Below are 25,790 nucleotides of genomic sequence, written 5' to 3' on the forward strand. Positions count from 1 at the left end.
TCCTTTGGACATAACACATTGCTATTCCTAAAACTCAGTGTTTAACCTCCACTTACACCTCTTGAAGCATGTGTGTGGTACACAAGTTATATGAAATAGTAACAGATCATTGTATACAAATAGAAAATAAGACAGAGTGCTGGGAAACCGGTTCTAAAGAAAATAGGCACAGGATTATTTTATAATAGTACACATCTTAACACATTGTAAACTGAAACTATCGAAGGTCGACAATGCAATTAATATATCTTAGAAACGTCAAAAGCTTAGTCTCACTACTTTAAATGTGGTCAGAACACTTGCGTTAGCCTACAGTTGGGCAAAATCATCAAACACAAAACCTACTTTATAATAAAGAATGGACTATCTTATGTAGTTTACTGAATACTGAAAGTGAAAAATAGAATGGTTGTATCAGTTGCTTACCCTTGTGATTGCGGGGCTGCCTGGGAGCTGACTGCTGACTGGCTGCCCAGCATCTCTAGTATCACACCGCATACCACTAACCAGGGAAAAGGTCAAAATTCAAAATCTAAAGTACAGTTTCTACTGACTGCCTATGGCTTTTATATCAAGGTAAAGTTGGAAAATAATAATTGAACCATAGTAAGTAGGGGACTGTTTGTACTAAAAACAGTAAGTAGATTCCTTTGAATATATTATCTAAAAATCTAAACTGTAAAGCCTCATTTAATCGATTACACAAAATGGTTTTTTCAGTTTAAATTTTACTATATGCAATTCTGGGAAAGTAATAACGCTGTTGAAAAAGTAAAATGGTAATGTTGAAGTGTATCAAAGTTTGAAAAATATGGAAAAAGGACAGAAATTCTAAATTCTTCGGAATGTATTACCCAATAGATGTCTTTGAGAATCTTCTTAAAACCTTTTGAGATTTGAATATCCAGAATATTCGGTTGGTATAATCCTTTTGTTGTTTAAAGCCAACAATAGAATAAAAATGGAATTGCAGTTATTTCCAACTCTTTGCTCTAATAGTCTAGAAATGAAATCTCAAAAACTTTAGAGTAGGTTAATAAATAACACTCAATTTCAATATACTTTAAATTATTTTACTTTTATTTTCTCTCATTTTTTTCTGTTTAAATTTATTGAATTATAACATGCATACTAAAAGCACAAATCGTAACTGTACAGCTTGGTGATTTCTCACAAAGTGACCATATTCAGTGCTATCAACACACTGTATTATCAACTTTTAAGGTGATAAACTGCTAAGATTGTAGGATTACAACCATCAAACACCACTACAAAGAGGTAAAGTAATAAACCAGTAAGTGTAACTAGGCACACACGCAAAAATGAAACAATTTTTGGCACACATTTGATACCACATATGTATTCTGTATCATCAGAACATGAGAAAATATATTGTCTCAATCTGATAGGTTCCTGACTTGGGGGTTCTCCTACTGTACCCAGCCCCCGCCCTTGCAGTAGCTGATTTCAGCAGAAAATATATTAAAGCAAACAGCAGAAAAAATACAAAGCTTCAGAACCAATTAAATTGTTTAGCAACCTGTTTGTCTTCCCTCATGAGCTACAACTGTTTATCAAATCGTGACCCTACGGGATAACTTTAAATTTGAAATTAACTTTTCAACGTTTTAAATGAGCTATCTTCCTTTCCTTGATTGGCAGATCATTTTTGTTCACTTAAAATTGCTGTAGGTCGTCTCCTAATTCCTTGTCTAGTCAAAGCACCCAGAGATTACTGAAAAGATGAGAGAATCACAGGACTCCGCCTTGTAAATACAAGCCATTCTCAGACCTGGATCCTGCAATTATTTTACCTTTAAATAGCAGAAATTGTATTATATTCAGCCGGGGAACCCTTTCTTAGATCTTTCATTCCTTGTTTTTTTCAGCGATTTCATTGATCCGCCACTAACTTTCCCAGTAGCCAACAATAGTTTACATAGGTCGCTATTGATTTTGTTCGGAATTTTGAGTAATTTAGCCACAGGTGATTAGCAGTTTTAAAGGGGTTCTTACTGTCAAAGAATCCAGAGAATGCGAAGCCTTGGTACCCAAACGAGGCAACAATGAAAGACTGGCAAAGCTCAGAAATGGTCCTGAGAGCACAAACGCCAGCTCGGATTTCAGGTTGCCGGGACGCGCCCTCTCGGCTGCCTGAGCCCCCCAGGGAAGAGGGTCCCATTGAGGACGCCGGAGATGAGCGTGGGCGACCTTGCCACTGCCACCCCCACCACGAGCAGGACTCAACGCGCCACATCCCGTCACCAGGGCAACTCGGCAATCCAACACCAAGGCTCAAGATTCCGCATCCCCAGTCACCGGACGCAGAAGAGAGGCGCATCACGACCCAGCCGCGGGGACTGGAGGCGTCCCGGACGCCCCCATCCCCGCGGCGCCCAATGCGACGGAGGAGCCACCGCCTCCGCGGGCCTCGGGCAGCCGCCCCCAGCGACCTCACCGCAACCGGACCTCTCTGCCGCACGTGGCAGCCGTGATTGTCCCAGAGCGGTATCCCTCCGCGCCCCCGCCTCAGTCGGCCCCTCCCTTCCCGGGACCCTTCGAGTCGGGGCGCCGCGGAAGGATCGCACGCACGAGCGCGCGCACGCCCGCCCTCCCCGCCGCGGCCGCGGAGAACTGAAAGGTGCCGCGGTGAGAAGGAGCAGCCGCCGCCAGCACCGTTGCCGCCCGCACAGCCGTTCCGCAGCAGCTGGTGGTTCGTTCCGCGGTGCGGGCGGGCGGACAGGCAGGCCGGGCGCGCTCCGCCGCTTGTCCCTCCTCGTCGTCCCCGCGTCCTCCCTCAGCAGCTCCTCGGGGAGGGGGGCGGTCGGTGCCTGCGCAGAGCCGCCTCCTCCCCGCCCCCGCCCCGCCCCCCCCCGCGCCGCCGCCGCCCGCTGCCGCCGCCGCCGCTGCGCCTGCTGCTCCTCGCCGTCCCCGCTGCAGTGCGAAGGGCTCGAAGATGGCCGGTTGGCAGAGCTACGTGGATAACCTGATGTGCGATGGCTGCTGCCAGGAGGCCGCCATTGTCGGCTACTGCGACGCCAAATACGTCTGGGCAGCCACGGCCGGGGGCGTCTTCCAGAGCATTACGGTGAGGACCGGGGCGGTCCGGGTTCCCCTTCTCGTCCCCGGACTCGAGCGGGGCCGGCCGGCTGTGGGCACAGGAGGGCCGCGCCGGCAGGTGTGGTAGGCAGCTGGCGCCGAGGATGCGGCTGCGGGGCGGACGGGGAGGCCGAGGCCCGGGGACGCCCCCTCGCCCGGGGCTGCGCTGACCCGGCGGGGGCGGCGGCCTGGCTGCCTGGCTCCCTGGCTGCCACGGCGGCCCCCGGCGTTCCCAGTGCCTGTCCGTGAGACGGGGGGAGGGGGCGCACCGGCTCGGGGGGGGGCGGGTTTTTTTTCCCCTCTTCGCAAGGCTCTCGCTGGTCTCCTGCAAACCCTGAGGTTTGCTTTGCACGTCCTGGGGTGGAAGCGGGGGCTGGAGGGGCCGGGCGGGTGTGCGCGGGCCCGGGTGTGCGGGGTCCTCCGGCGGCCGGGCTGCCCCTCGATTCCGCGGACAGCGCGCCGCCCGCGCCACGGGCTGTGGGAGGCGGCGGCTGCCCGGCCCCCGGATCCTCGCAGCGACTTTGCGTAGGTTTGAGGGTGTCCAGGCCTTTGGGGCTTGAGAGAAATGTACGCCGACAACGTAGGTGGATTCGTGAATCTCGACTTCAGCTCTGGCTCCATAGGTTTTTTTTTTTTTTTTTTTTTTTTTTAATTCTCCAAGATGGCGAACTGCCATTGATTTCTCTCCTCCTCCTATGGAGATTCATCGATATACCGTTATCCCCAATTACGCAACATAGCTCTAAAAAAGGGGGTGCTTTTATAGGGCTTACAGTAATCTGTGAAAGCCGAAGGGACACTTCACTTCTCCAAGTCCCTCCCTCTTTAGTGAAGATAGTAAAGAAACTAATGCAGATTTATGCTTTACAGTGCCTGATTTTCTTGTGACTTAATGGTTTTGACTTGGTTGCCACATGTTTGGGGGATAATTGTTACTAATCCTCCAGTGCTGCTGTATTGTTTTGCCTCTTTCTGCACATGGCTCTTTTTGGATTGTGACGATTGTGTCAAATACAGGGGCATTCCCTGAATAGCCCCACGCTCCTCTCCCATCAAATACCAGAATTCAGGCCCCCTATCATGAGTGCTACTAATTATTCTGTACTACTTAACATGGCTTAAGATCTAACTGTAGAACTCAGTCCTTGATACCGGTACTTTAAGATCTCCTTTAATCGCAGTGGAGTACAGTTATTATAGAGAATTGGCATCTGTCTGGCGATCAACTTTTTTCCTGCAGTCCTCTTGTCTTTGTGTGTGAGTTCCCGCTGTCTGGCTGGGAAGATTGCGGGAGAGTGCTTGGAAATGGCTGGGGCCTGCTATGACTCTGCAGTTCTGATGGGGGCGACGCCTTCCTTCTTATTCAGGGAATGTTAGAATGCACGTTTTCTCCTTTCCGGTTCTGGTGACTACCTCAGTTTCTTTCCCGGTCTCCCTCCATTTTCTCCGTTTTTTTTTTTTTTTTGTTTTGTTTTTGTTTTGTTTTGTTTTTGTTTGTTTGGTTGTTTTTTTACCGTTGCCTACTGCAGTGCTACCAGCTGAATCCTCTTTGCATTTGTCCAGAAAGAAAACTGGTTACTGAGGTGGGAGGGGAAGGGAAGTTGGAGAGGAAAAAGAGAGTGGCTAGGGAAGTAGAGGAGGGAGATGCGAATTTGGGAATGTGTTGAGGGCTAGGGTTTGAAGTTCATACTGTGAGGGATATTTCAGGCTATTGAAAGCAGAGTAGAAGTGAACAGGTCTGTTAAGCCTGGGCATTATTTCAGGAGACTTTCAAGCAACTTTAAATTAAGTTTGATGTAGCAGAACTGTAATGTGACTGGACGTGACAGACAAGCAGTTGTTAGAAGAGTTTATAGGTGAATCTTTACCATCACATAAGCACTTCAGGTACCACTCGACTTGTAACAGTTTATAAATAATCTGTTAAGTTTACAGTTTAGTGCAACTTCATAGATTCTTTGCACAGACTGGTCTTTAGTTAGTACATAGTTAAATGTGAAATGAAGTGATAAAAAACATGTAGTCATACAGGATTAAGTAATTCTTTAGAAAAAACAAACTTGATTTTATGTTAGTGAAATGTGGATGTCTTCTAATACAATACAATACAAACTTGGCACACTGTTTCCACTTACATGGAGGCATGGAAAGAATTACAACTTCATGTTTTTTTTCCTTTCTTTTTTTTTTTTTTTTTGGTGGGGGCAGCCAGTAGAAATAGATATGATTGTAGGAAAAGACCGGGAAGGTTTCTTTACCAACGGTTTGACTCTTGGCGCAAAGAAGTGCTCGGTGATCAGAGATAGCCTATACGTCGATGGTGACTGCACAATGGACATCCGGACAAAGAGTCAAGGTGGGGAGCCAACATACAACGTTGCTGTCGGCAGAGCTGGTAGAGGTGAGCAGAGTACTCTCTTGGTTAAAAGTTGCACGCTACATTACAACTTATTAAGCAATTTCCTTAACATTTTGAATTAAAGTGTTAGTCCATAATGGCTATTAAGGTGGTTTTTGTGAACTGCCCAGCACTGAAGGGAGGCACTGCTTTGCTTGAGATTTACCAACTCGATAGCAGCGGCATACACAACCTAGTCTCTAAGATCCTGACTTTACTCAAAAACAGAATATTCACATGTTATTCACATATATTAAGTCATTCATACCGTTTGGTTACTTTAGTCCTTTTGAGTCTTTTGCCTTTGCATCTCTTCCCTGCGTTTTAATAATTACTGCTCAGCATAAAAAAGGAAGAATTAACATTCACTCATTTTTCTATTAGAAATATTGTTGGGGAAGAGAGAAATAATTAGAATAAGGTTTTGTAATAAGCCACCTGTTCATTGAAATATTTTCAAAGACTAAGTTTGTGTGTGATTTAGATTTGAAAACTAGGAAATATTTCATGTATATGGTTCTGGTATTTCCTGATTATTTTCAACATACCAGAATTCTTACTATACTTAGTAAGTCTCACTGCTTTTTTATAAAAAACTTCCAAGATTAAGGTTTATTATAATATCTAATTGCTTTACAAATACACTGAAATGTATTTGTAAATATTTTGTAAATTAAGAGGGCTGTGTGGCCTCAGATAGCAGACTTGCCACAGTTGATTTTAAGACCAGATCTACTATGTGAATGGATTTGAAGCCTCTCCTAGCAGTAATTTACTGACGTGATTCTAAGAACTCCTTGTGATTATCCTGAAGGTTACTCTTATTCTGATATGAGTTATGCTTATGAGTATTTTTCTTTAGGAAAATTAGATAATTGAAATAGAGACATATCTCTAAACATTACCTGAGTTCAGATAAATCTGTTCAAAAGAAGTATTAACCATGTGACAAAACTAGAAGAACATTTCTATACTAAAGGGCACCACTGACATCTAGTGGTAGCAAGTATAAAATTAGCCATGCACAAGTATTTTGTGGCTGGACCTCTGAATTGCATCATAGAAGAACCTGTTGTTGGAGACAGTAATCCTGTTTCAGGATTTCAGATTCAAAAATAAAGCACAGCGAGGATATCAATAAGCACAAGCCTTAAGTACTTTTTATTTGGCCTTTTCTGAATGGCACTGAAAATGCTCTTTACAATTTGGTCTTGGTTTTCCTCTGGAATTAATAGACACATTGAGTCTCACTGGGAAGACTTTTTAATAGTTTGTATTTAATCAAGCCTATTAAATTTGGGGAGAATTCTGTAAGTATTCATTTAGTTTTTAAGTTTATATTTTGGGGAGTAGTCTAATAATTTGTCATTTGTTTTGCCCTAGAAGAAAATGATCGTACTTCTTTTTTCCTAGCTAGTATAAAGATATTTTATGCAGTGCTGCAGGTGCACTGATTGGGCTTCCAGGATGCAGTTTATAGTGTTTTCAGCATATTTCTAGTTTGAAAGTTCTCTTTTTGGAGACCTGGTTGACTTCAGTGCTTGACAGTTCACGGAAAACTAACTTAATGTTAACTTATTAATCAGGGTTCTGTCTGCTAAAACTTATGTGACTTTCTTGATTAACACTTCTTTTGAAACACTTTTCTTCTTTCTCTTTCAGTCTTGGTCTTTGTAATGGGAAAAGAAGGGGTCCATGGAGGCGGATTGAATAAGAAGGCATACTCAATGGCAAAATACTTGAGAGACTCTGGGTTCTAGCTGCTAGGCAGACTGTTAAGTATTAGGGGAAAATTGCTCTTAAACTTTCCTAGCTGTAAGCTTGAGTCTTAATTCTGGAAATTTTATTAGCAATGCAGGGTGATGGGGTATGAACCTGTGTCTCCTTTGTATCCCTCTGTTGGTGGGGAAAGGTGTCTTTCTTTCTGCCCTCCCCCCCCTTAAATAATTCTGTTCACTTTTGTTTTGTTTCCCTGTGTACTCCAGCATTGGTTATAGTCATGGGAAAGGAAGGTGTCCACGGAGGCACACTTAACAAGAAAGCATATGAACTCGCTTTATACCTGAGGAGGTCTGATGTGTAAGCAGCCTCTCCCCATCTACCTAGCAACTGTCTTCATCACCACCCCAATTACGGTCACAGTGCTACCAGACTATAGGTGGTAGCTAATTTTTCTTTACCTATTTTCTAATGTCATGATTCCTGTTTGCCCAATGGATCATTTGTATGTTAACCACTGTATGTAACCAACCCTTATCTGGCAACATAATTGCAGCACAATAATGATTTGCATGATACCTTGAAATTTGGGGGGAGGGGGCATGCCAAGTTGGGCATCACTTTGTCTTAGCAATTAATGGGATATTGATAACTAAAATAAGTTAATATTAAGCAAGGTGCCGGTTGTACAATCTCTAATTTGATCAATGTCTTTTGAGCACTTTGAGCATTTACTTAGCTCATTTAGTCTTCCTTTTGTAGCGCATGGTTGGGAGGAAAAAGTGCATGCATCTTTCCTTCACTCCTCTTTTCCCACCCTTTCCCTTTGCACATAGGTATTTGGTTTGCTTCCATCTTCGACGCAGTGCCTGGTTTATTTAACCAAGTAATAATCCCTTTTGTTAACGAGCTATTGAGAGCTGCAGTAGTTTGCTTTCAGTATTGTTATGTTGCACTTGAGTAGAGACAGGCCTTCTGTCTGCAGGATATGTGAAGAGTGCAACTGCAAAACGAGAGCAAAAGGCACTTCCTCCCATGACCTTACAGTAACCATAACAGATCGAATCCCCAGGGACATTCCATCATTGCAATAGCTCAGATTTGTGTTCCTGTCTTTTTCTTTGCACACCAGCTCTACTCTTTAGTAAAATTGTAAAAGGCTGCCATTATGGACATTAGGTATCCCAACATAACCATCTGGAGTGTGTCCAGTTTGTTCTTCATAGGACCAATTTTTATTTGCAGCTTGAGTTTTTATATGAAGTTGCATTATTGTGGACTTGGCTGTCTTGTGATGAATTTTTTTCATATGTGTTCTGTGCCATACTATTGTTAAAATGAACTGTTGCTATTGTGAGATGGATTTTAACTGACCTATTAAAGGTTTCTTTCGAATGGCACTACTTTAGGGACATTCTAGTATTTGCTTCTATTGTTTGGGCCTTGTGGATAATGTACAGATTTAAAAACAAATCTTGTTGCTGATTTGTCCATTTCTTTCCCTGCACTTTGTTACATCTGGGATACAGTCTAACTCATCTGATTTAATATGCATTTAAAAAAATGCCATAACTATTAAACACCTTGTTTACAGACAGATGAAATAAATTTATTCCAACCAAATACTCTAGACTCCTGTGTTTATGTAAATTGCTGTCATTGTTACAATTGAATTTTGACACATTGGGATATACAGAATAGGCCAGACTCCGTAGCAAGCATAAAATCTTAAAATTGAGCTCATGGCCTATTCCATATCCTGTAGGATTTATTATAAATAAAATGAGTGCCTGGGAATTTCTTTTTCATGGGCATTTATCTTTTTTAAAAAGGCTTTAAAAATCATTTTGGGCTCATCTTTGGGTTTGTGGGAGGAAAACTGACTTACCCACTAGAAATTAAGTATTCTCTCTTGTTTTTGGTCTCTAGCTGTGAAATCTAGTGAGCAGTAAGGAACCCAATACCAAGAAGGGTTTCTGCATTGTGGTTTCTTCTGTGTTGAACTGTCATATGACTTCTTTAGATTTGGAAGCTGTATTGGCATGCTGCAGTCAACCAACTGGGACTTTCACAGAAGAGAAGATGTTCCTTAGGCAGCGTGTAAGAAAACTGGGATATTCCTGGAGTTTCTGACACTGGAGTGACCTATTAGCTTTGACTACATAGTAGTCAAGTTTAATTCCAGAGGTTATAAGGTTTCTGGGATGTATTCACCTTTAGCGAATGTTTAATACTCTTTATGAACTGTGAGACAGAAGCTTGGAGCAGGAATGCTCAAAAGTTGGTGGTGGGTCTAAGCAAAACTGGAGAGCTGGTTATAACGCAGATTCTGGGCTCTGGATTTTCACCCTAGAGATGGGATTCCATAAGCTCCAGAAGTCCCTTTAGAAATAATTGGCAGGTCAGTCTGGTTCACTTTTAAGGGGTCTATATATGCTACCGTTTAAGAAATAGTGGGTTAGGGAATGGGAATCTCCACCTTATTAAACTGTACTGTGCATAACTGAAATTTTTTGACAGTGTTGTCAGGGATTAGTTCTCAGTACATACAAGGATGTAAAAATATGGAAGGTTAGGAATTTGGGGCTACTTTGGTAGTTGGACATAACCTTTGAAATAAACTTCAACTTCTTGACCTGTTAAGAACCCAGTTACAAACAAAAGGTTGGTCAAATGAAAATTTGGTGTTTGGGTTGATGATTTGAGACTTTACAGTAATAATATACATGCATGCTTTAGCTGTAAAGAACTGTTAGGGTAACTGATTAGAAACCACTGACCAGGAAGTCAGCTACAGTCTTCTGCTTTACCAGCTGAGCTAACGAAAGTACTAGAAAGCAGTGACCAAACTTGTGAAGCCCTTAAGGAACCTATAAAGTGAAAAGGATGTGTGTTTGGGGGTATGGGTAGGGGAGTAGAAGATGTAGGGGGCAACTATAACACTAGTGTTTAATGAAATAATGAAACTAGCCCTTGGCCCCCTACCCACAAAAAACACTTAGGAAAATAATATGTAGGTAACTGTTTTATACTTAGTTCTAGGAATTTAAGCTGAGGAAATGGGGCTAAATACATTGTATACTTAAATGCCATCACATCACATCACTTAAAATACCTCAACTTGGGAAACTGTAAGATTTGACTTTGAGGGTTATGGGTTGAATGAATTATTGTATGTCCAGAGAATAAAAATAGTCCTTGAATAATGTGAGAAAATGCTCACCAACAAACGTTAAATAACAGATTGCATACAGTATAAATCCATAGAGTGTATAATATATACATGTATTTTACACATAGGTGTTTCTGAAGGCAAAATATCAAGATAAATTCATCTCTGGGGTAAGTTCCCATGTGACTACTTTAATATCAGAAAAGTTTTAAATTAGGAAAGAATTTCTTAATGAAAATTAGATTTTAATTTTAATGTCCTATTTAAAAAGCTGTATAGTTATACCACGAAGAAATAAGAGATTTCAACTGACTCTATCCACACACACACACACCAGTATATATATATATACATACATATATATATACACACACTGTTTTTTTTTTTTTTTAAACCCAACTAAAATTAGCAGTTTGGAGTTTAAAAGAAGGTGGGGGGGGGTAATTTTGCCTCAGAAAAACTTCTAATACTTAAAAGGAACCCATGTCCTTTATCTGATTTATAGATTGATGACTGAGGGGATACAACATTTACTACATGTTATAGTGACCTTTAACTTTGCCCTTTTAAAAAAATTGTTTTAGGTATGGTGTTTATTTAACAACTATAAAAAGCTATTACCGTATATTTATGTGGCTGGTACTGAGTGTCCTCATACCCTCCCTTAGGTTAAATGAAATTGTACAGATGACCACCCAGGTTTGCAAAAGTTAGGGTGTGTAAGTACATCCAATTCCAGAGTCTGTTTCCCTACCATAGTAAACTGATGATCTGTTTCTCAGGCCTCTGTGTGATTTTTCAAAGGAGGTTGGGGGAGGGAACAACTTATCAGGCAGTGGATATTGAATTCAACCTTTTATTTTCCTAAGTGGAAATAACTTTTTTTTCTTTTGATGGATTATAAGATTTTTTTTTTCAGAAAGTAAAACTTCCTCAGTATTGTTAACATTTCTTTTAAAAATACATTTTTCTCTTTTTATAACAGAAGACAACTATATATCATGTACTTAACTATTCTCTAATGTGCTTTTGTTGACTAAAAATTCCCATGTCAATATAGCTCTGTCTAGATACTTTGTTCTTTAAAGGCTGTATAGAGGTCTACTATAAGGATGTACTATAATTACAGCAGGGTACCACTATGTACATTATTGCTGGGATTTTGGCTGCAGTGTTAACTTTAGAGAGATTACCTAATTGGTTGTGAGCAGTCAGTTACCTTGTATAAAATTCTAAGGTTGTGGTTTTATCTGACCTACATTACCTTAATTACACCTTTACAGCATTGTGCATATAAATGAAACTAATCTGGGTAATAGTACAGTAGAACAAAATTTTGCCAGTTCTTAAAGTGGGAAACGTGTTTATTAACATTCAAACTCCCTTCATACAATGAATGCCATATAAAAATTCTCAGCATTTTGATTATACATAAGTCTATATTTTCTACATAGTTATGTTTAATTTAGTTTTTCATAATACATTGTTTACATCATTAGTTCTGTTAAACATAAGCAGTTATTTTCAAATCCAATACTTGAACAATTTGCTCTGTACATAGTTGAGCAGGGCTAATTAGCATAAGATGCTTTTTGTTAAGAGGTATATGATCTGAGTATTAATAGTTGCTGAAGTTTGGTATTTTTATACAGCATTTTCTTTTTGCTTTGATCATAACACAAAACCCTTAAGGATACTGAAATTCAGTAAGTAAAGTCCAGAGACATTTACTTTAGCTGATGAATCAAATTCATACATAACACTATAGTATTTAAAACTTTGAGGAAAAAAGAAACCTATAAAATCTGCACTAGTACAGACCCTTCCTATCAGGATAAGACTGCTTGGGAATAGAAAGGAAAAAGAGCTTTGAGTTTCTTTGTGGTGCTGATACAAGGAAAAATGCTAAATTGTCACTTCTCCTGAGTGATGGCAATTTAGGAAAATATCAGAACAAATATATTCCAAACTCAATAACTCTAGGTAAACTTTATGCAAATGGGAGTTGGCTTAGCTCATGCTAGGTGGCCACAGCACTCACCTTGTATGTAAAACACGAAACATTTTCATACTGGGATCTAGGTCTTAATTGCGAGCTATACTGAGGAATTTTTAAAAATATTTTGGCTATATTTCATTCCAGAAGAAGGGTTGATTTGATGCTCGAGCACCAGCCTATGACTAGTTACCAGTGAAATGAAGTACACTCCTGCAGATAAATGCCAGATCAGAAAAAACCTGTTTCAGTAATCTGATTAAACTGTAGAATACTAAAAAATAAGTTATCTCTACAGGAATCTCTGAAGGGAGCAAAAAAATCAAATTGTATACCTAAATAAACATTTATTAGGAAATAACCAATCACCCTCTCTGAAGGTCAAACAGTATTTGCTATGTTGTAATCCCGTTCACCATTAGGCTGCAGTTGAACTACAACACTATGTGCATTAATTTCGTTTTCTGCATCACTACTGTCGGTATCTTCATTGTCATCTTCTTCATAGTCTGAAGATTCTGTCATGTTCTGATGTGAGCGGGATTCCGACAAAGCCCCAAATGACTGGGTGCTGACAGAAGCCAAAGGTCTAAGTAAAGGGGTATGTTCTGACACTTCATTTTCTTCTTGACTACTGTCTGTGTCAGAGTCTGAATCGCCTTGAGAAGGAACAACTTTTTGCTTGCAGACGGGACAGGTTTTTTTGGTTTTAGTTAGCCAGGGATCTACACACTTGCAGTGGTAAGCTGTTAAAGCAAAATACACATCTTTTAGATAGCATACTGTGGTTGAGAATATTACATTATTAATTTCTTGCCATGTTTATTCCTGTTCTATATGTATCGTAGAGGGACAAGAAAAGTTCATAAGTTTTTATAAATATACCTCCATCCTTTAATGACACCACTAATTACTACAAGACCTGGCTCACAGTATGCTAATAACTATTTTGTCTCCTTCTCTAATATTGAGCCTACATATCAATTATACATAAATTCAAAACAGTATGTAATTATTCATACCATGGGAACAAGGAAGGATTCTGAGCTTGTCTCCGTCTTCATATTCATCCAAACAAATGGCACATACATCATACTCATCTCCTGTGACAATAGTAAATAAAATTAATTAAAAGATGTACAAAAGTGTTCTTTCCAGCTCTAAGGTCTTCCTCAGTCGATTATTTTAAATGTCTTTTGATTGATCTAACTGTAAATGATACTTTTTTCTTATTCTCTGTCAGATCAGGGAGCTGCTTTAAGTTCAGGAACCTGAAGTTTTAAATAATAAACCTTTTACCTAAAATAAGAAATTAAAAGTAGATGTCAAATTTCTTTAAGTTTACAAAAGAATCTTATTAATCATAACTGGAGTTGTGTTTTACATGACTATTCGTATGCTAGTATTGAAATATTTTGTGCCAAAGATGACAAAATTTCACTATTTAGATTTCTTTAAAGTCTCAGTAATTTTTAAAGTAAAAATGGAAACATTAGGATATACTCAAATTTTTTTTTGTTATTGGAGAAACATTTGGAATAAGACCTCTACTAGGCTTCAAAATCTTCATTCCAACATTTACTAGCTCTGTGGTGCTTTAGCAAACTACTTAGCCTTTGTCATCCAGTTTTGGTATCTGTAAGAAGATTCTCTACACTTTACAGGTTTGTGAGTAAATAAAGGGCCAGGCACAGAGATGGTCACTAAATGGTGTTTATTAATATTGCCTTCTTAATTTACTGTTGAATTTACCACCTTAAGTTGAGGTAATGGTGGCAGTGACCACTGTGACTGCTTTCAATTCAGTGTTTTCCATTAAATGTATAGATTAGGTAAAAACTTAAAAATCTCAGGGAACAAAGGACAATTCATTGCCTGTCCCACACACAGGGTAACAACACCTTGGAAGGCAGGTCAGAAATAGTCTGGATTTCTGATATGAATAGAATGAGAGTTCAATCCAAACAATCCCTTTACCATCCTTTAGTCATTTAAAATAGCACATTCAGGAAGAGTCCCCCAAAAAAAGCTTTCATGAAAATTACTTTTTGTTCAGTGTTTTGAATTTGGTTATTACAGTACTGAGTATCAAATCATTCTGTAGCAGATAGAAGCTGCGAATTTAGAGCCTTGTGTGTGGAATTTGTTGAGACTGATAATATGCATCTAAAACTATTCAAGACTAAAGGACTCCAATATATCTGCAATTATCTGTAATTATACAGTTGGTCCATTTACATCGACTTTGAGGACAGTTTTAATAAGCAAATCAGTCATCACTGATATCTCTTACAAATCAAACTTTAAAATGTTATGACTTTGTAAAAGTGCCCACTAAACACACATCGTTACCAACGGAGGAGGTAATCTGTTGGATAAAGGCCCCGGCCGTCTTCAAAGGGACAGTTCTGAGGCACATGGTTCCTCAGTGGGGCTCTGGAGGATAGAGACCCTGGGGGATAGAGACCCAGCTGTCCACAATAATCAGCTCAGTAAGATACACTTCGTTTTTTCATTCCCTGTCTCACTCTCCCCACTCCCTCCCTCTTGCTTCCGGAGATTATTTCCCAAAGAAACCACTTGCATCTCTGTCCTTGGCTTTGTTCTTGGAAATTCAAACTTAAGGTTTAAGCATTGGATTTTTAGTAATTTCATACTGCTTTCCTGTTGGAATTACTTAGATCTTCAGCAAAGAGCAGTATGTTATGATCTTCTACTTGTATTTTACTCCCATTTGTGAGTCCTTAGGTGCATCATTTTTAAAAATAAAGACAAGTGCAAAACATGCATCATACACTGCATAAAATCTAAAGGAAATTCAGCTACTGAGAAAAGTATCATTGGAAACAGCTATTACAGAAGCTAAACTGCAGAGTTAAAAGTATCAGGTTAAATTCTAACAGTATTAAGTATATTCTTAAGGCTATCATTGTACCTGTAAAAATTATTTGTGCCAAACTTAACGGATTTTGTATAAGTGCACTGACATTTATTTGACCATCTCACTGACCTAAAATGAGTAACTTCCTGTAGCCATTTTTAGCCAATACTTCTTACAAATGACTTTTACAATATAATTTGTGTTAATTCAGTTGACACCAATGATTTTAAATTTAAAGTGAAATATCTCATGATTTATTTCCTTATAAAATGGTACACATTTTTCAGGGAAAAAAAATGATAGAGTTAATATAACTGAACAGGAACAGACTGGTCCAGAGCTGTGCCTGAAAGCTCTAAGCATCATTTTATGAAGGTAGGAAGGTTATCCTTATTTCTCTAGGTGGGCCTGGTATAATCACAAGAGTCCTAAAAAGTACAAGAGGGAGGCAGGAAAGCTCAGAGTCAGAGGGGAATATGACTATGGATGACTGGTCAGGGAGATACAGTGTGACTGGCTTTGAAGATGAGGGAAGCTAAGTCAAAAGCCAAAGACTGGTGGCCTCTAGAAGCTGGAAAAGGCAAGGAAGTGGATTCTCCCCTAGAGCCTCCAGAAAAGAAGACAGCCCTGATGACATCTTGATTTTAGCCCAGTGAGACCTATGTCAGACTTCTAACCTACAGAGCTGTAAGTTAAATGTGTTGTTCGAAGCCACTAAGTTTGTAGTAATTTGTTACCACAGCAATAGGAAATTAATACAGGTAATACTGGGGTTAGTCCTAAAAAGTCCTAAATGTGTAGACTCGATGCTTCACAGTCCCTGATCTTTCTTTTATAAGATGATGGGTCAAGATTCAAAGGTACAGTTTGTGATTGTGGACTAGACTGGAACTTAGTGCTTTGTAGAGAATTTAACCCCCCAGCCTTGGACTTGTGATGAAATGGTAAAGCATATGTTAGAATGTTGGGGATTTTCATCCTGATCATTTTATTGATTAGCTTTGCAAGACACATCTCCATGTGTAGTATTCTCAATGGGAAAACAAAGATATTAACATATCTGTATCTTAGGATTGTGGATTAAAAGAAATAACACAAGTTGAATACATAGTGTTTGGTGCAAACTGGCTGGAAAGGAATACTGACTTAAGACACGGTACACTGAAGGCTGGGGGAGGAGCCTGCTCTCTAACATCCCCACGTGCTGCTGTCACATCAGAGGAACTGTACGCTTACAAAGAGTCAGTGGCAATGGTCACCGAATCTGTTTGTATTACACAGGGTAATTATGTAATTTAATTAAATATTCAGCAGTCCTTGATCTGTGAGTGTAAAAGACTGGTTTTATTTGATAGCTAGGTTGACTGTATTAAGAAAGAACACTTAAAAAAGCTAGTTGCTCCCCCAGCCTCTCTCCAGCCAAAATGAGAATACATGAAGTACAGGTGAGATTGAACAAATTTATGTTTATAAAAGCAAGAGTGAAAGCAGAATCCAATTTTTGTCCCATTTAAAAATGCCTAAAACTAAAAATGGTAGGAAATGCATCATGTACCATAACAACTTGGAAGTCCAGTCAGTGGATTCATACTCAGGATCATTGTCCAACATCAAATAACTATTGAGCGCTTAACGGTAAATTTAAGGCATTTATCTTTATGGTTTACAACTTGAGCAGATTTTTAAAATAACCAATTTGTGCATTGGTTCCGGTAATATAAAAGGGTTTATAAGTGGCAGTAAACATTTGTTTTATTTCTACCAGCACCATTGCTAGGAAGTTTTGCCTAGTATAAACTAGTGGTTCTTAACTGGGGAAGATTTTTGTGCCCCACCCCCCCAGCCCCTAGGGACATTTGGTGATACCTGGAGACATTTTTGGTTTTCACAACTAGGAGATGGTACTATTGGCATCTAGTAGGCCAGGGATGCTGCTAAACATACTCCAGTGCTCTGGACAGCCCCTCAAAGAATTAACCCATCTAAAACGCCAATGGTGCAGAAGTTGAGAAACCTTGATATAAAACCTCTCCAGGCTTTGTCAAGCAACAACTTTGCATAGGTGTTAAGTTACGGAAGGGTGAGATTCGGGTCACTTATCTGAAACAGCATGGACACGCTTCTGTCTAGAAGGCTTCTGGCATGGTCACTTGAATAATGTTTTAGAAAAGTTTGATGAATGCACTTTAAAGTCCCAACAATCTGGGAATGTTGTATGAGTGGACAGAACTTTGATTTTTCCTCTATGAACCTGTTCTTCCTTAGCTTCTCTCCTAAACACTAGATATAGCAAAGGCACAGAATAGGAATCACAGATGTAAGGCCATCATTGCAGTAGCACGAATAGCTGATTGGGTCTGAACATGCCACTTTCCCTTAGGGCCACCATTTCATCTGTCACCAAGTCCTATAAACCTTATCTGTGAAACATACTGAATGTGTCCCTTTCTCATTTCCTCAATTACCCTGGTCTGATAGCCTGGATTACTAGAAGAGCTAGTTTACATTCTCTGTTCTTGCCTCGTATGGTAGGTTTTTTTCCTCCATAACAGCCAGGGTGATTTTTTAAAATACATCATATCAATCTCATTTAGATAGTTCCCTATCTCACTTACAATAATCCGAGCTTATCATGACCTTCATAAAGCTACATATCTGACCTTCATCTTCCTCCCATCTCCTCTCACACAAGCCTCACCCCCCTTCACACAAGTTTCAGCTACAGTGGCCTTGCAGTCATGAACAAGCTAACAGAAGTTAAGTGGAGACCTGCATTTAGCTATAACAAAAACATTTGGACTTAACATTAGGTATAGAAAGAGGAACCACAGTGTCTAGAGAGGACTTAAAAAATGTCATCTCTAGATGATATCTAGAGATGACTAATTTGAGAGAATCTAGCTCTAGCGCATACAAATTGATGGAGAGCTTAATTGTTCAATTTAATAACAAGATAGTCTAAGGCTTAAAGTCAGCTAGAATAGGTTTTGTCAAAGTAAAAGTGAACATTCAAGGGCTAACTAAACACAGGTTTCATGAGAGATAATAACAAACATTTTTAAAGAATTTGCCCAGGGAAGATGTTAGCATTGGATTCATAAACTTCAAAGCAAAATTACTGTTCTTGTAGAGAAAATTACCTTGCCACTTATTTCCTACTTCAACAGTGAAGAAAACAATGACAGCTCTTTCTAGCAAATAAACTAATTTTTTTTAAAGATTTTATTTATTATTTGACAGAGATCACAAGCAGGCAGAGAGGCAGGTATAGAGAGAGGGAAGCAGGCTCCCTGCTGAGCAGAGAGCCCGATGTGGGGCTCGATCCCAGGACCCTGGGACCATGACCCGAGCCGAAAGCAGAGGCTTTAACCCACTGAGCCACCCAGGTGCCCCTGCAAATAAACTAATTTTATCTTCTCCCCTCCTCCATACCAGTTCCCAAGAATTCTTAACAAGAGACAAGAGGGACAATATTTTTAAAACCAGATTTGCTTGAGAGTTCTTTGATTATTTTTAACCCCTGAGCAAAGGAACTAATAATTGCTTTTAAGGTTACATTAAAGGTAGTTAAATATAGTTATAAAAATTAAAGCATGTCTCATTTGCTGAATTAAAGAAATAATTTATGAAAAGTATTGCTCTACTTTTACATCTTCGGCTTTAAATGTGCTGTTGCTTTTTTTTTTCCAATCTCTAAAATCATATCTTCTGCTTTTTAGGCCTATCTTGGAAAGTCTCCGTGATTAAGCTATAAAATAAAAGGGCCTGGTAACTTAAATTTTCGAATATGAAACCCCATTTTCCCTCCTCATTTATAACTCTGGGATCTGGCTCCTTCACATACTGCAGGGGAGACAGCTCCCACAGAGATAGCCTTAAATGCTTAGTAGAAGGAATGTTAAGTGAAAACAGAAGGCTTTTTCATCTGGCAAGAAACATGGTGTATAGTAACCAGTCTTTATGATTACAGACTTGGAGAAATATATTAACTGAATGACTCAGGAAACGTCAATTGAAGAGCTATTTTTGAGGGCAGTAATGAGTAATGAAGAGCTCTGTAAGGCAGTTGGCGCTTCATAAGCAAGAAAACTAAAAACACTATTATTTTATATGTGCTAGAAATTGCTAAGTCAGTCTTTAAATCACTTAAGTATTAATCAGCACAAACACTTCTGAAAGAGCTGCCAAGTGAAGATCAATACAATAAGATTTAAGGTTACTGTGTATCCAGGGCACTGTAAACCATGCAAGGGTTGACTGACCTGTTTCCTGCTTGTCCCAGTGCCTCAACGTGCTGGTTTCTGTGGGTCTGACTACAGACTAGGCCTATGGAAAACTTCCAAATGCCAAATTCTTTTTGTTTGTTGGTAAGTATTTCCAAAATACTGTAACTTTCCTGAAGTTAATATTTCTACTACATTCTAAAGCCTATGAAAGTTCTCTTAAGACTTTCATGGTTTGGTGCTGTGACTCACTGGAGTGGTGAGTACCACAGAAGTGTTCTACATGTTTTCAATAATCCATAGTGTTTACAACCATGAGGAAACTGCAGTAATTAAACTGGAAATTTTTTTCTAACATATATGCGTAAACTTTGTCAAAACCATTAGCATAAACTAGAATATGCATAACAAATAGGCCTCTTTTTTTCTTTAGATTTCAAATCTCATGATAGCTAAAACATTTTAAAGCAAAAGTACAACTAGGTCAAACTATGGGCTATTAGAAACTTCAAGTGTAGTATTTATAAAGCTACATATTTCTAAGCTGCTTCATGATTTTGATAATCTTTTTTCATCTATAAATATCTAATGACTGATTTTTAATAATACTAATTTTTATTATGTAAGGGTTTATTTTTGTAATACTAATTGCTCCCATCTGTTGAGGTGTTACAACAAATGTACATATTTGCACAAGGTCACATAGCCAGTAAACGGGGCTCCAGATGTCCAGCCTAGGTCTGTCCCACTCCAGAGTCCATCCATGGTCTTAACCATTATATGCCTGTACTGTGTTCTAGCACATCTACTTAGAATTTAACAATTAAATAATCTGCTTTGATTCACAATGTAAAAAGAATAAGAGGTTAAGAAATACTCTTAAACTACCACTTATTAGAAATTAGTGTTTCTAGTTCATCAGCCAGAGCACTTTCTAACTTCAGATTGCCACATATGGAGAAGGAACAAAGACAGTTTATTTCTCTCTCCCATGGTTTCATATTTTTACAACCCTTTCTAGGATGCTAAAAAATAGCAGCTACATTTTAGAAGTTTAATTAAAGGTTAGATATTTCTTATGTATTCAGATGATGAAATGACAGTGCATGCAGAATAAGGAAACAAATGATTCCACTGAAGAAAAGAGCAGTATGTTGTCAACTTTGTTTTTGGAAATGTATTCATGAATTACTTCACTAATTGAGAATAAGAATAAAAAAGGATTGTCTTAGAGGCCATAAATAAATCCATAGAACAAGCTTAAAATTCAAATCCAAGCATTGGCCAAGTTCCACTTGGAGTGATTTTCGTTTCTTTTCTTTTTTTTTTTTTTAAGATTTTATTTATTTATTTGACAGGCAGAGAACACAAGTAGGCAGAGAGGCAGGAAGAAAGAGAGAGGTGGAAGCAATTTCCCTGCTGAGCAGAGAGCCCGATACAGGGCCATCCAAGCACCCTGGGATCATGACCTGAGCCAAAGGCAGAGGCTTTAACCCACTGAGCCACCCAGGTGCCCTGTGATTTTCTTTTTAAACCTAAGGTTTCCCTGTGTTAGTCTTTATTGGTTCTAACCTGATTGCATTAGGCAAGTAAAAGACTGTTAGACCTTAGATCTTTCTGAATAGAGGAGAAATTTAAAAAGCCAAGTTAAAGGGATTTTATAATGATAAATATTGTGCCAGACCTCAAGTACTTAAAATACTTGGATACTTTTACTACTAAAAAGGTTTTGTTACTCTTTTTTCATTATTTCTTTTCAGGCCCCTAGGAAATCAGGATGTACAACACCCTTGAGAGCCAACTTCAACAAACTCACATTTATGTATGTCCTTAAATACTTGTGTGTTTTAATCCAATAATTATTTTTCTTTCCTCTCATATAAAAGAAATAAAAAAAAAAAAAAACTTGAGCAGCTTCAGCTATCCTTGGGGTATAAGGTGGAAGATGCACTGGTCCTACATTATTTTTGCATGTAGCCGAATTACTTCTAGATACTTAACGCTTGTTGACTAGATTGGTCTAGTATTTAATTAGAACTCTCAACGCAGCAAAAGTGACTATAAAAAAATAATACATAAAATTTCCTTCTAAAAAGTACATGTAACTGGTAAGAGAACACTAAGATCCCAATAGAAGTGTGAGCAAAGGAATAAAAGACCAGTTACAAAATTTATCTTGTTATGGTAGAATATGATGAAATGAGTAGTCTCATATTTCAGTAGACCTGAAACTTCAGGAAATTAGTTTATCTCATATACATTCTTTGACATAATAAATTGAGGAGAAGGGTAAGTGCAGGGGTGGGGAGAGGACTAGAAGAGAGGAATGGGAAGGAGTGAAGTCCAGAGGCAATTTATTTTGAAATGATAGTGACTGAAGAGGAAAGATAGGATAGGTAGTGTTTGTAAGTATAGTGTTTGAAGTCAAGAATTTGCATTGCAGCCCTGTCACTTATGTGTACCCACTTATGCACTCTTAGGTAATCTACTTAATTTTTCTGAGTCTCATTTTCTGTATCTATAAATGGTCATGGTAGTACTTTTCTTAATTGTGCTGCTATGAGAACTAAATGAGATCATGTATATGATGTTTGGTTGGTTTGCCCTTTTTTTTTTTTTTTTTTTTTTTTTTTTTACAGAACAGGTGTGATACGTTATGCATGCTCACAAGATATACGATGGAAAATTATCAAACTTTTATTGGGTACAGTACCCATCCCAATCCAGTTTAATCCCAATTAACTCATTTGGCCTAAGTTACACTGACTTCTTTCGTTAGAAGTTAGTGGACTGAAGGCATGGTTCTCTCTAGTAAACAGCTACAGGCAAATGATAAAGGTCAGGACTAGATACAAACCAACCCTCTCAATCCCCTTCAGTCCACCTCAGAGCTACACTGCAGACCTTGGGATCTGTTTCTAGACACGAAATAATAAGATACCTCACCTTTAGGTAACTCAGGAATGTACTGATTTCTCAGAAGCCATAGTCACAACATAACTCCTACCCAACTTGGAACCTCATTATATTTCTGCTTTGTGGCCATATATCAAGTGCTCCTTTCGAGAAACTTGAAAAACATTCCCTATTCTGATTTTCTGAAGAGTAAAATCAGACTAATTTTCCCTTGAAATAGTTCAACACAGAACAAAATACAATGAGCATTGGTTATAGATTCTTAGCCTTATGAAGAGATGAACTTTTACTCACCAACATATCCCTAGAGTTTGGCACAGTGGTTGGTATAGAGTGGGCTCCCAATAAATACATGCTGAATAACAGATCCCACAAAGCCCCTGTTCGCTCATGCTGGACGCTTAACAAGGAAGCCTCTACCTCTCACCTGGAACATACCACATGGACTCTGACCACTTCACTTTCCACCCCTAGTCTGTTCTCTATTCACCAGCATGAGGGATCCTTTTCCACAGTAATTTGAGCTTGTCATTCTTATGCTCAAAAGCCAGCCAAGTTACACCATCAAGCAATAAAATCACAAGTCCTTGCCACAGTATGCTCTAGCCCTCTCCTCTCTAACCACTCTCCCTCTACATCCTACTGTGCTGGCCATATGCTCTTTCCTATTCCCTGAATATATCAAACACACCGCTGCCTCAAGGCCTCTGTAGTTGCTATTCCTCTGCAATGTTCTCTCCTTCCTTTTGCCCCTCCCCGCAGTTTATTCTCGGTTCAAAGTTTCCTTCTCAGAGAAGTCTTTCCTGTCTTTTCTAATAGTATTCCATTCCCTCTCCCATCACTCATCATTTGTTTTTCTTTATTGCACATAACTGCTATGTGACTTGACTTCTTGTTTGTCCATTTGCCCTCACTAGCTCCACATAGGCAGAATTTTTTTTTTTTTAAATTTATGGCAGTTTCCTTAGCACCTAGAATGGTGCCTCGCACATAGTAAAAGTGCTGAGTAAGTATTAAGTGAAGGAATATATGAATAACTACACCCCAGTTATTCCCAGAAAATCTTGATCTCTACGTCCAGCTGCTCACTGGAAGACCTAATCATATAAACCTAAGTATGAATAGCTAGACATTTTTATATAATGTAGATAAATTCTGTATATCCTGACTGATGGAGTAAAGCTATACTCAGATTTTACTGTCCAAATCCAATGTTGAATATGCCAGCCAACTCTTAAGACAACGAAAGTACTACCCGGATTATAATGTTTGCACGTGGTAATCTAATCTACTGACAATCAGAAGATCTACAAGAAGGAAGAATTTGCTATGCTAGCAGATACTGGAGAAAGGTTCTTAGGCACCAGGGTCAGACCTTAAAAATAACCTGAATTTAGAAAATCTAAGGAGGAAAAGATACTACTGGAAAAGCAACAGTTGAAAAGTATTTGCAAAGAAGAAATAAACATGACAAAATCTAAGTTACACAAGGTTGGAGATAAGGAGTAGTGGAAAGTAAGGTTAGATGGGGATGGAGAAGGCAAATTATGAAAAGCTGTAAGTACTAAGATGAAGATTCTGATCTGACTTCTCAGGGTGTAGAGATCGATTGAAAGCTTTCAAGCAAAGCAATGACTATGTATGAAAACAGCATCATACCAGTTCTTCATCAAAGTGCTGAAGGAAGCCAAGCCTGGGATGTAGAAGCGAGCCTGGACACAGACTGACTTGTTTGACACTCCCAAGGTTCAAATAACAGGACAGGCTTGCATGACACAGTAATAATAAGAATGAAGAGAAATGCAAAGATGATGTATGCAATTTTAAGTAATGGCTGTTTGCTTAACTTCTAAGTGTTTCATTTGGCATTATTAGGATACAGAACATAAAAACAGGCGAGGGACTGGAAACAGATTTACAAATTGGTAATTTCTTTTTTAAACTAAGAATGGATAAGTTAATTCAAAATATTGAAGAGATGGTTAGTATTTTGTGAGTGTATTTTATCCTAAAATAATGCGTGACTATGGCTAAAGACTAATTAGAGCCTGAACAACATGTGCAGCTCATTGAGACTGAGGTGTGTCAGATGTACGGTCTCTGAAAAGACAAAGTATCTACTTTTCCTCATTGGACCATACATTTTATTATAATATAAGAAGTGTTGTGTTGTGGGCTCCTGGGTGACTCAGTTCGTTAAGCCTCTGCCTTTGGCTCAGGTCATGATCTCAGGGTCCTAGGATCAAAGTCCCACATAGGGCTCCCTGCCCAGCAGGAAATCTGCTTCTCCTTCTGCCTCCCCAAACCAACTCAAGCTCGCTTGCTTGCTCTCTCTCAAAAATAAATTAATAAAATCTTTTTTAAAAAATATTATATTGTGATGGAAAGCCATACTTTCCATGTAAGTATATATTTACAATAAATATATTATGTATAATATATATTAAAGTAAATAATATACACAAGAATATATATTAATATATATATTTTAATACATATAAAAGTAAATTGCATTTGCCCTGTTTCCATTGCATTAGAAATTCTTTGAGAATGGGGGTCACATTTCTGATCCATAAGTCTTCTAAAATGTCCATTATAATAATAGACAATGATATTTACTTGGCAAATACAGAATAAGTGCCTGCTAGACACCATGAACTGTACTAAAGCAGACCCTAAAGGAAGAATGGGGACTCAGAGATAAAGCAGGGAAGACCAAAAAATCTATACAGAGGTATATGTGCGTGGCACAGGAAGTAGCTCATCTGGCTAGAATTTAAGATGCAAGGAAGAGAACCAGGATGAGGCTAGGGATAAGCTGGGCTCAGACCATAAGGATCTTATTCTAAAGTACTAAGTTTGGTTTGGGAGTGGGGTGGGGAGGGCAAAGTGAGGGAAGAGAGAGAATCTTAGCATGCTCCACAAGCCCAACATGGGGCTCTCACAACCCTGAGATCATGACCTGAGCCAAAATAAAAAATCAGATGCCTACCAGACTGAGTCACCAGGTGCCCGTTTGATTTTATTCTTACATGTAAGTGATTCTCAGAATAAACCATAGAGGTTTTCTTGCTGTATTTGATTATGGACAAGGAGCTCCGACTGCCAACACCAAACACAGTGGCTGGTCAAATATATGCTAATGCAGTAGGAAAAACAGTTTTGGACATGTTACATTTGAAGACTGTATAGGTCTTTAGGCAGAAAGGTCTTTGGATTAATTAGAGAGATGGGACTGGACTGAAGCTTATGAGAAAGGTCTGTGTGGGACATAAAAGCTTGGAGGTCATCGGGAAATAGCTCGCTAGGAAGAGGCAAGAACTAAGGAGAAAATAATCTGATAAAAAACCCACAGATCTGTGCCTAGCACATAGAAAGCTCTCAAA

At 39.0% G+C, this 25,790-nt stretch overlaps 3 protein-coding genes and 1 long non-coding RNA gene across 12 annotated transcripts in view; 2 read left to right on the forward strand and 2 right to left on the reverse strand.

Annotated features, from left to right (window-relative positions):
• Positions 1–541, reverse strand: part of LOC132010145 (uncharacterized) — a 57,790-nt gene extending 57,249 nt beyond the window's left edge. For both annotated transcript variants that reach the window (XR_009402176.1, XM_059388087.1), the window contains exon 1: positions 427–541. Coding sequence is in view for 1 of the 2 variants with exons in the window: in XM_059388087.1 (XP_059244070.1) it covers positions 427–498 (72 nt within the window). In the remaining variant the exon portion in view is untranslated. The remainder of the gene's footprint in view (positions 1–426) is intronic.
• A 2,324-nt stretch (positions 542–2,865) lies between these two features.
• Positions 2,866–8,841, forward strand: PFN2 (profilin 2). Of its 2 annotated transcripts, none has more exons than XM_059391752.1 (3): positions 2,866–3,088; positions 5,308–5,500; positions 7,483–8,841. In XM_059391752.1, the coding sequence occupies exons 1-3, from the start codon at positions 2,957–2,959 to the stop codon at positions 7,578–7,580; spliced, it is 423 nt and encodes a 140-aa protein (XP_059247735.1). In that variant the 5' UTR covers positions 2,866–2,956; the 3' UTR covers positions 7,581–8,841. The 2 variants fall into 2 exon arrangements, with proteins under 2 accessions (XP_059247735.1, XP_059247734.1); XM_059391751.1 differs by having other exon boundaries at positions 7,160–7,576.
• Positions 8,842–10,126: 1,285 nt separating this feature from the next.
• Positions 10,127–21,396, forward strand: LOC132012136 (uncharacterized). The gene is made up of 2 exons (XR_009402534.1): positions 10,127–10,558; positions 21,249–21,396. It is a non-coding gene; the product is annotated as an uncharacterized LOC132012136 (long non-coding RNA).
• Positions 11,732–25,790, reverse strand: part of RNF13 (ring finger protein 13) — a 204,884-nt gene continuing 190,825 nt past the window's right edge. For all 7 annotated transcript variants that reach the window (XM_059391746.1, XM_059391745.1, XM_059391747.1 and 4 more), the window contains 2 exons: positions 13,407–13,487; positions 11,732–13,130 (listed from right to left, as the gene is read on the reverse strand). In XM_059391746.1, the coding sequence (XP_059247729.1) occupies positions 12,766–13,130; positions 13,407–13,487 (446 nt within the window). In that variant the 3' untranslated portion in view covers positions 11,732–12,765. The remainder of the gene's footprint in view (positions 13,131–13,406; positions 13,488–25,790) is intronic.

The sequence above is a fragment of the Mustela nigripes genome, chromosome 2 (assembly GCF_022355385.1).
Source record: "Mustela nigripes isolate SB6536 chromosome 2, MUSNIG.SB6536, whole genome shotgun sequence".
Classification (NCBI taxonomy): domain Eukaryota; kingdom Metazoa; phylum Chordata; class Mammalia; order Carnivora; family Mustelidae; genus Mustela; species Mustela nigripes.

What these genes read in the sequence shown, in the direction of transcription:
- PFN2 (XM_059391752.1), top strand. Translation starts at nt 2,957, where the DNA reads ATGGCCGGTTGGCAGAGCTACGTGGATAACCTGATGTGCGATGGCTGC. An exon ending in GCGTCTTCCAGAGCATTACG is followed by an intron (nt 3,089 to 5,307) that starts GTGAGGACCGGG and finishes TGGTGGGGGCAG; the next exon opens with CCAGTAGAAATAGATATGAT. An exon ending in TGTCGGCAGAGCTGGTAGAG is followed by an intron (nt 5,501 to 7,482) that starts GTGAGCAGAGTA and finishes TGTGTACTCCAG; the next exon opens with CATTGGTTATAGTCATGGGA.